Source organism: Myxine glutinosa, unplaced genomic scaffold (genome assembly GCF_964187855.1).
Source record: "Myxine glutinosa unplaced genomic scaffold, kmMyxGlut1.1 SCAFFOLD_3934, whole genome shotgun sequence".
Classification (NCBI taxonomy): Eukaryota; Metazoa; Chordata; class Myxini; order Myxiniformes; family Myxinidae; genus Myxine; species Myxine glutinosa.
Window position 1 is genome coordinate 1 of NW_027620026.1, and position 10,387 is coordinate 10,387.

Genomic DNA, 10,387 nt, shown 5'->3' on the forward strand with positions numbered 1-10,387 from the left:
AGTGAATTATTAGTTAATAAAGCTTTGCTTTTGTAAAAGCTGTTTGGTCATATCGGAGCCTCCTGAGTCCTTTAACATTCCCGAACACATGCATGTTGCAAATGAAGCAGCTTTGTCAACCACTCGCTACTATTCAGAAATTTACCAGCTAGAACATCAGCTAGAATCTAGCATCAGCTAGAACATCAGCTAGAATCTAGCATCAGCTAGAATCTAGCATCAGCTAGAACTAGAAGAAGTTCACAAAGCTTTTGAAGTAGTTTGTGATGTTGTAGATAAGGAGGTGTTACATAGCCACAAGGTTGTGAAACTATCAGACTTGAGAGCATTGTATGTTGCTCAGCTAGAAAGCAGCAATGTTGTTATACTGTAACAAATAAGGTGTGATTGTGTGTGAATTTAGCAATTCATATTTAATTGTGTTGAAAGTTAGCACAGTGTTACCACGTGGATCATCTGAGAAGCATATGCGACAATTGTCGGCACACCTGCGGTCTGTTTACAGTGTCATATCTGATAGATGTTTACTGGTAAGAAGACATATTTGGTATCAAATGAAAGGTATTTTTTATGAAGAATGTCCAGAAAGTTGTTGTTAATGTCAATCAATTCTAGTGTGGCTGGATTGAAGATATAAGTTCGAATATCTTAGTCTGTGTTACGTTGGCACAGCGAAACATGGGGTATAGCTGTTCGACTTGATTTTTTAGGCCAATGGTAACACTAAATCGAAAATATATGCCATTTATAATGACCAGCAGACAATTACCTTTCAGATGATATATAACTTATATAACTCAGACCACTTTCAGCCATCTCAGGGAACATAACGACACGGAAAAGATATATTTTAAGGGTACCATCAAATATGTGTGAAAAATGAATAGTAAGAACCAGTTTATTTACTGTTACCAGTTGATTTCATGTTGAGGGGACCTGAGTGCTTCAAAAATATATGGGGTGGTAGAGTTGTGGGGGGGGGGGGGGGGGTGCACGAGGACCATATCTGGCCCATGGCCTATATATATCTGTGTATATATATATATATATACCGGAAACACCCTGTATACCGGTATATAATATGTATACCTGCAAGTAAGCAAGCAGACATTGTAATTTTAAGGCCAACAAACACATGAAACACATTTGGTTCAGTGAACTGTTACTTTTGGTGTGTATTGTTTGGTGTTATCACCAAATGCGGGGTTTAGAAGGTGGAACGGAGTCCTCCCAGGTCTCGCAGTATCCACCTTCGTGTGTGCACATTGAAAAACGTGGGAGGTAGGTGTTTGCTCATCCTCAACCGCGATAAATAGCGTGCAAGTGCTTAACCCGACCCGCATTGCCCTGCCAGAGGGAGTGGGTATTTCATACTAGCACCTACCATCCTATAATTCCATGCCTTATTAATTTTCTGGGAATAGGATCCATTGTACAATGCTTCTTGTACATTTTGACGCTTTTGCTTGTGAACAAATACAATTTACACACCTGACTTGGTGTCCGGGTAGATCCTGTTCGTTCTGGTGGCTTTGTAAAACCTGTTAAAAGATAAATTCTTCTCGAGAAGTTTGCATCACGTGGTCAGGGTTAGCTTTTGAGACGGAGGGAAATAGCTTGGCCTTCCAATTCCCGATTGGACCATCTCAACATAGTCTCGTGGAAATACATTGATGTGAAAAATCAAATTTTTATATTAACATCAATTTCTGTGTGTTCCAGCTTCCAGCTCTCCTGCAGAAGTCTTTTCCTGTACTGCCAGACAAACAGTCCATCATGGGGCATTCAATGGGTGGACATGGCGCATTGGTTTGTTGTTTGCGCAACCCAGGCCTCTACAAGGTTAATCCTCACTGTCACACCATCACAATGCTCACCCAGGCTCTGAGATTGTCTTGATTTGTGCACCATATTATGACATGGTCGGCAGAAACATGTTTGAACATCACGGTCGAGCTCATCCACCTTTTGTAAAATTGTTAACTCGTATAATTTTTCTGCTTTGCAATATCGAGGCTCATGGAGGAGCTAGAACATGGAACGGATAAGGATGTAACAGAAGAAAAGGAACAGTAGAAAGATACGGGTTAAATGTACAAACAGCAGTGATGAGTCTGACGGAGAAATGAGGGCAAGGGGAGGACACAGTGTGAACAAGATGGATACAACCGTAAACTCGCAGGAAGGAAAATTTGAGTGTTTGTACGATTGGAGCTATTCTCATTTGCTTGGCTAGTTTGTTGTTGAGCTGTCAAACGTTTCCCTTATTATCTCTGAAATTGATTAGCACATTCCCAGCCAGTGGATCACGCATTGCTCTTTGCACCCCCCATGGAGCGGGAGACTGATTTTTGCCATCGCTTTCCTGTCTCTGTCCAGGACATAACCTTTTTTTATACTTCAGCTTTTGTCATCAATTTTTCATTCAACCTTTATGAGGATATGGAGAAAACAATTAAAAATTGTCAAAATGTGAAAGGGCAAAGTCATAGTAACTATAAATAGCCCTTATTTATAGTTACCATGACTCCGCAGCACGTCAATCCTGAGGGGACCCGTTTTTATTTATTTATCGTTTCCGTGTTTATTTATTTCCCATTGAGCTTCAGTGTGTCTGTCTCGGATCTAGGCCATAGCATTTTTAACAATTGACATCAAATCTTCAACAAACCTTTGAAAATATGGAGAACACAAATTAATAAAATTTACAATTTTTTTATCTGTAATTATTTATTTTTTTTGTTTGTTTTTTGTATACAGAATCGAGGCTCGTGAAAGAGCAAACATTTATCACAAAAAAACCAAACAGACAAACAAAATATATAAAAAGGGTAGCGGTAGACAAGATGGGGAGAGAAGGGGAAGCACACAAACAACATTTGAGAGCAGGGACATCGGGAGATCTGTGGGAGGGAGAGGGCTTGGGGGGGGGGGGGTGGAGAAGTATAAAACACAAGGACACCAAGGACTTTCAGGACAGAAGTTGGTATTTCAAAAAAGTGGATCTGGGGTGAAATTAGCGGGGGTAGAAAAGATCAAGGTTTTGGATGGGGGAAGATAAGAGATGGTGGTGAACAGCTGTTTTAAAGACCTGGAGGGTGGAGTGGGATTGAAGAGAGTGAGGGAGTTTGTTCCAGAGGTGGGAGAAAAGAGGAATGAAGGAGTGAAGGTGAATAGAGAGTCTTGATTTTGGCAGTTTAACCATAAGAGGGTTGCAGGCAGATCTTGTGCGACCTGTAGGAATATTTGGGGGACAGAGCCCAGAGAGAGCTGGGGGGGCAAGGCCAGAGAGGAGTCGATAGAAGACAGAAAGACCACCAACCTGCCTGCGGTGAGTGAGTGAGAGGCCCTCGGAGATAGCTTCATCGCGGGAGATTCCAATGATTCTGAATTTTGTTTGTCTTGTCTGAATTTTGTCGAGTTTAGTTAGAGTGCACATCGGATGCGGGACTGGCTTTGCATTTTTAGATGCTTTCTAGTCTGCCATCGATTTCAATTTCACTCTCCAAGACTCCCATCAAGCAAGCACTCTTCAAATTAATGCTGGTTTGGGGGTATGGTTAAAAACAACAACACATTTAACGACTAACGATTGAGACTGCTCACCACGCCGTACGAGGTTTGTTTGTTTGATGCATTGTTGCAGTTGATCACATGTTTCTGTCCATGCAAACTTGGTGTCTTACCCCGTGCTGTTGGTTTCCGATCACATCCCCAGTCAGTCTCTGCATTTGCACCGATTTGCAATCCGGTGCAATGCCCCTGGGGCCAGAAGGCTTTTCAAAACTACCTTGGGGATGACCGAGATGCTTGGAAGGTTTGTTCATCTTACCCCTCCTGGATTTTATAAGACATTTAGTATCTATAGCTGATGCAGGACAGGATTGAATTCACAAATTGGGAGAGGGTGTTGAGGAAGTGGAAGGGGACGGTTAATGATGGGGAGAGATGGGATTATTGCATCACTTGTGTACCTTCTGATGAATCCCTTGATTCCTGCATTTTATCATTATTATTACTTGTACAATATTGTCTTCGGCTTGTGTTTTGGCATGCTTGTGTTGTGGGTTCTGGTTCCCTTGTTCGTTTGACACGAGTCAATGGCGCAAGGAGCCATCTGCTTATGGGATTATGCATACATTCTGGCATTTGTTGCTTTCCCCATACGTCACACACAACCATTTTAATTTTATGCCAACGTCCTCCTAATTTGCTTTCCTTTATTCATCCATTCTCCCATACTATTTCTTTTTACTTTACACCCTTCCCTTTTTTCTCAATTTAATCCTCCTTTTTATTTTGTGTGGAATTTATAGATGTCTCCTTGTTTCATTTTTGTGTGTTAGACTTTGTAATGGCGACTGCAAATACATTACTCGCTTAACATGAAATTTATAGATCCATCCTCTGAAGTATTCGTTGCATGTCGCCGATTTAAGAATTTCCAACTATTTTAACCCATCTCGGAGGTTTCAATCCCAAGTACCAGTTTTTTTTGAATACTGTCATGTCCGATGACGATGCCGTTCATAATGCATCGCTCGAGCATTGCCATTATAATTGACTCGCAATGAACATCGTGCAGATGTACGATGCCACGTGCCTCGTGCTGTCATACGAAGGGCCTCCTCTGGACATACTTGTGGATCAGGGCAGTGCGGATTCCTTCCTAACAGCTGGCCAACTACTACCTGAGACATTCACTAGCGCCTGCACCAAGAAGCAGCTCCCTGTGGTTCTGCGAATGCAGGAGGTACGGCTCGATATCACTGTTTACTTTGTCATCTAGCTTGGCTCGTGCACTTTGGTCACATGTTTTGCCACTTTGCCTTATTTCATCATTGACTTTGCTTCAAAAGCCCCAGGATTAGAATGAATCCACCACAAACCTGGTGGTAATTTTAATAAAGGAAGGATAATGGCATTTGCAGACTATTTGATGCTATCATACTACTCGGTAACATATATATATATATATATATATATATATATATATATATATACAGGGTGAGTTAAAAGTAGCACCAGATTTCTGTTTATATACATATATATATATTTCTGTCAGTTGATTGTTTGTTTGCCATTTGTATTACAGTGTACAAGAAGGTAGAAATAAATGAATGGCATGTTTATCTAACCATTTATTCGGGGGATAATTATTACGGAAGTGTACCAAGCTGTTTCACTTGCAATTTTCAAAGTGCCCTCCCTCGTGATCGATGCACAATTGCAGCCGAGCAGGCACAGAGTGGCACACACGCTTGCAGAGTTCGATATCGATTTCCTCAAACTTTGCAGTGATTTGAGCCTTCAATTCCTGAATGGTACGAGCCTTTTCACGATAAACAAGGTCTTTCATGAGCCCCCAAAGAAAGAAATCTGGAGGTGTAAGGTCTGGGGAGCGTGACGGCCACTCGATCGGACCCTGGCGGCCGATCCACTTTCCGAGAAAGTTTTCATCAAGCCACTGATGAACATGACGTCCATAATGAGGTGGAGCTCCATCTTGCTGGAAATAACAGTCCTGATCTTGTACCCTGGGCCAAAAGAAAGTTTGCAGCATATCCAGGTAAATTTCTGCAGTGACAGATCCCTCAAAGAAAAAGGGTCCAATTATCCCTAATGGAGATATGGCTGCCCAAACTGTCACGCCAGGTAAATTTACCTCCTTCTCAACTGTCACTCTTGGGTTCTCCGCAGCCCAGTAGACACAATTGTGTCTGTTAATTGTGCCGTTAAGCTTAAAACATGCCTCATCTGACCACCAGATGTTGTCTAGCATTGTGTCCTCTTCGTCAAGTTTCACTAAGAACTCTTCGCAAAATTGAAGACGGCGGTCGTCATCTCCATCATGAAGGGCATGCAGTAAGCGCGGAATGTAAGGTTTCCATTTTTTTGGTGAAGGATACGGATAACACTTGATTGGCTCACTTCCAACTCTGCAGATAAATGGCGAGTTGACTTTTGCGGACTTTCTTCCAGTCTCCTGATGGCTTCTTCAGCCTTAGCTACATTCGTTGCCGTTTTCAGACGACCGGACTTCTTTGCAGTGGCTACCGACCCTGTTGCTTCAAATTTCTCGACAATCAATCGTACGTTTCTTCCCTGGGGTGGGTTAATATAGAATTCCTGTGCCAAACGGCGTGCCGCCATCGTTGGTTGTTCATTACATTTGTAGTAATGTTTTACGGCCGCAATGTGTTGATTCATTGAAAGGTAATTCATGGTTCAATTTGGTGCAAATTTAGTAACTTTCCAAACTCTCAGCAATAACCTGCAAAACAAAAACAAAAATAAATAAATTAAGAAAATTAATAATCTGCAAGACAATTATTAACAACATGCATCCCAGAAAGAATCTGACAGCCGAAAAAACAGAAATCGGGCGCGGGCGCTACTTTTGATTCACCCTGTATATATATATATATATATAATTAGAGAAGTGTCAGTTTGTGTTCTGTTTTGGGTTTGTTTGTTTTTGTTCGACTTGTATGCACTCCTGAACCGCTGGACGGAATAAGTTGAAAACTGGTGGTTGTACTTTAGTCTAGTAGGAAGACTAGGTCCCCCTGCACCCCCCGGAGATATACTTCTAATCAGTGTTTCTAGATTGGAAAAAATGTGTAGAAAATGACTAGCTATGGCCCCAAGCTGAAAAAATGTCCCACATACCATTTTTATGCAAATTACTGCTGCCATTATCAAAAAAAGACTAGGTCCCCCTGCACCCCCCGGAGATATACTTCTAATCAGTGTTTCTAGATTGGAAAAAATGTGTAGAAAATGACTAGCTATGGCCCCAAGCTGAAAAAATGTCCCACATACCATTTTTATGCAAATTACTGCTGCCATTATCAAAAAAACGATTTTTGACATATCTCAGCCAATATTGCAGATAATTGAAAAATGAAGGTGTCTAGACCCATGTTTTGAAGGGCATAGATCATGATAGAACTATTCATAACATGATTACATGTGTCTATGGTATACTAGTATGCTAATTAGTGCTTTATTTACAAAATAATCACAGTTTTACGAAATAATAGACTCATATTAAGGTCCGTCTACACAGACGTTAACACAAAGTTTTATTTTTCTAAATACCCTGTGAAATTCACCGAATGCCCTGTGAAACCTGGGATTCTTCTCCAGCTTTTTCAAGGGCCCGACTTTTCCCTTCCCTTTGAAGGCACTGGTGCAGTCTTCTCCGCTGAACACATAGTACCCCAGGAGAGTGGCACAGTAGTCCTCTCCCAGGGATTCTGCCAGCTCAGAGACGTTGACAAGTTGGCGATGCTTCCCTGACCCTGTATCCAGGTACACCGTCAGCTTGATGTTGTGGGCATGGTGGAGCAGGATCAGGAGGATGTCTGTGTCCGGTGTTCTGACTACAGCGTTCTTGTATCCGATGGTAGCAGCATGATGGAGGTACAGAACCACCCTGGTATCAGTCTCTTCCTGGTTGCTGTAGATCGTGGGGAGTTCACGTACCTCGACCTGAAACACAAAAAGGCACCGCATTTCAATCACCAGTCACTGCCAGTTTCAGTATATCTCCGGGGGGTGCAGGGGGACCTAGTCTTTTTTTGATAATGGCAGCAGTAATTTGCATAAAAATGGTATGTGGGACATTTTTTCAGCTTGGGGCCATAGATAGTCATTTTCTACACATTTTTTCCAATCTAGAAACACTGATTAGAAGTATATCTCCGGGGGGTGCAGGGGGACCTAGTCTTTTTTTGATAATGGCAGCAGTAATTTGCATAAAAATGGTATGTGGGACATTTTTTCAGCTTGGGGCCATAGCTAGTCATTTTCTACACATTTTTTCCAATCTAGAAACACTGATTAGAAGTATATCTCCGGGGGGTGCAGGGGGACCTAGTCTTTTTTTGATAATGGCAGCAGTAATTTGCATAAAAATGGTATGTGGGACATTTTTTCAGCTTGGGGCCATAGCTAGTCATTTTCTACACATTTTTTCCAATCTAGAAACACTGATTAGAAGTATATCTCCGGGGGGTGCAGGGGGACCTAGTCTTCCTACTAGACTACTTGGGGTGTTGGGTTGCGAGAGTAAAAAAAAAACTTGACATGTAGTTCAGGGTGGGGGAGCGTGTAAATGTGTATTGTATAATACCGCACCGTGTGTATTACAAATCTTAATACTGTCAGACCCCGGTTTACATCGAGGATGCGTTCCTAATGTCACCACTTGAGGTATTATATTTCGCTTTTTACCTCTGGATGGAGGTTATGTTTTCACCCCTGTCCGTCTGTTTTTGTGAACAGGATGTCTCAAAAAGTTGTAGACGCATTCTGACAAAATTTGGTGGAGAGGTAGTGTATGTGACGAGGACTAAATTATTATATTTTGGTGAAGATCCGGATTCGATCAGATAAAAAATTTTCAGTGATTCTTCACCATTGAGAGAAAGGGCTAAAACCGATAATATAGCACAGTATCTACAAAAAAAGTTATGGACAGCTTGGTGGTGTGATGAGGACAAATCGATTTGATTTTGTTGAAGATCCGAATTCAGATATGTGATATGAAATGTTTTATTTATTTATTTTTAAAGTCATTCCTCACCACTGAGTGATAGGGCCAAAAACGACATATAGCACGATGTAACAAAAAGTTGTGGATGACTTATGACAACTTGATGGACGAGTTAGACAAATGACAAGAACAGGCTGATGAGATTTTGGTTCAGGTCTGAATCCAGATCCAGCCTCTCAGTGGGAAACAAAACAAACTGTTCAGCCTGGCGGAGGTATGCGCTCAACAGAGTTCCGCTCTAGTGATTGTACTGGCAAGTCCTGGTGGATCTGCCATTTTGTCAGTTACCTCAGCAAAGCTTTTTACATTGAATGACTTGAGTAGCAGATAGGACGTCATATACTGCCAGTGGCCCACACACAGTCCAGATTTAGCACCACTTGACTTTTTCTTTTCTTTTCTTTGGACACACCTGAAATAGGTGGTTTATAGCACGAGACCACGTACTATTAAAGATCTAAAGCCTGAAATCGGAAATGAATGTGCTAAAATGGATATGTCCAAAGAAACCTACGTACAAGAATTGATGTGTATGTACATCTGAGTCACAATTTGAACAATTATAATAAAATAGTAAGGCAAATATCCCAATGATTCCAGACTTTGGAAACCCCCCCTGTGCAGTATTTGAAAATTATGGAATGTTGTGACAGTGTCAAGTGCAATTCTACTCGAACCAACATTTGTTTTGACCTTTTACCGTGCATCTCCACCACCCCCGTTTATCCTTTTCTGCCTGATTCAGGGCTATGACCACAGCTATTTCTTTATTTCTTCCTTCATTGAAGACCACATCAAGCACCATGCAAAGTACCTCCTTGCCTAAGCTTGAGCACCTTTTCCACAAACTGAAATGTTTTTTGCCCTCCTGACACGTTTCGAAAGATCATTTGGTGACGAGGAACCACATTCTGTGTGCATGCAAATAAACTCGAGCATTTCAGTTCCGATTGTAGCAATTCTGGTTTTGCAGATTCAATAAATAAATGAAATTTGAAATCAAAATCATCCATGTTTTGATGCTTCGTTTTGACAGCAGTGATTGTTGAAGCTTGAAGTGCTGTTTCTGCCAATTGCAATTGGAAGGCATTCTGTAACCAGATTCTGGAATGATGAGAAAAATTATTTTGCCACGAGCCATTTAAGGGTGTAGTACTGGTGAAAAATTGAGAAAACTACATAGGTACCTTTGAGAGGCCTTTACACAAAAACAAAGTCAAGTTAATATCTAATTTTCAGTTTTTCTTGAAAGATATAATCTTGGCTTTAACTCAGACCAGTTTCAACGCTTCTTTGTCATATTACATGCATATAATTTGCATAAATTAGACCGTCAATAAAAAACAAGGAAAAACAAAGAACACATTTCTACTTCTATCTTCTATGTCACCTTTCATTCTTTTCACACAAAACTTGGTACATGTATTATACATGTGTTACTCTACTACCTGATGAGAGGATTTTGTGAAATTATGTCAAATGTTCACTAATTAGCTAATTATGCCAATTACCAGATAAAACTTTGTTGTCCTTTAATAAATCCACAATGGCTACTCCTATAAACAAAAGCCTTCATCATGTTAAAGGAAGTGATATTCTGAATATCCTGTCCAAATTTCAGCCCAAAAGAATGATGCAAATTTAAAGTTATAACAAATTTCATGCAAAATATTATATTTCTTGTAAATTGCGTGTAAAGATAACAATAATTAGGGGTACTTCTATGACCTCTAATAGCATGGTTCTTGTTTATAAGACTATAAGGGAACTGTTCAGCTAAAAAAAATCAAAAAAATCACCTGTTCACCAGTACTACACCCTTAA

At 40.7% G+C, this 10,387-nt stretch overlaps 1 protein-coding gene across 1 annotated transcript; it reads left to right on the forward strand.

Annotated features, from left to right (window-relative positions):
* Positions 1–1,722: 1,722 nt before the first annotated feature.
* ESD (esterase D) lies at positions 1,723–9,571 on the forward strand (the record flags this gene model as incomplete). Its single annotated transcript, XM_078769672.1, is given in 4 exon segments — positions 1,723–1,842; positions 3,719–3,817; positions 4,586–4,753; positions 9,309–9,571. Coding segments are annotated over 4 exon segments (468 nt in total), but the record flags the coding sequence as incomplete, so codon positions are not given.
* Between the last annotated feature and the right edge of the window lie 816 nt (positions 9,572–10,387).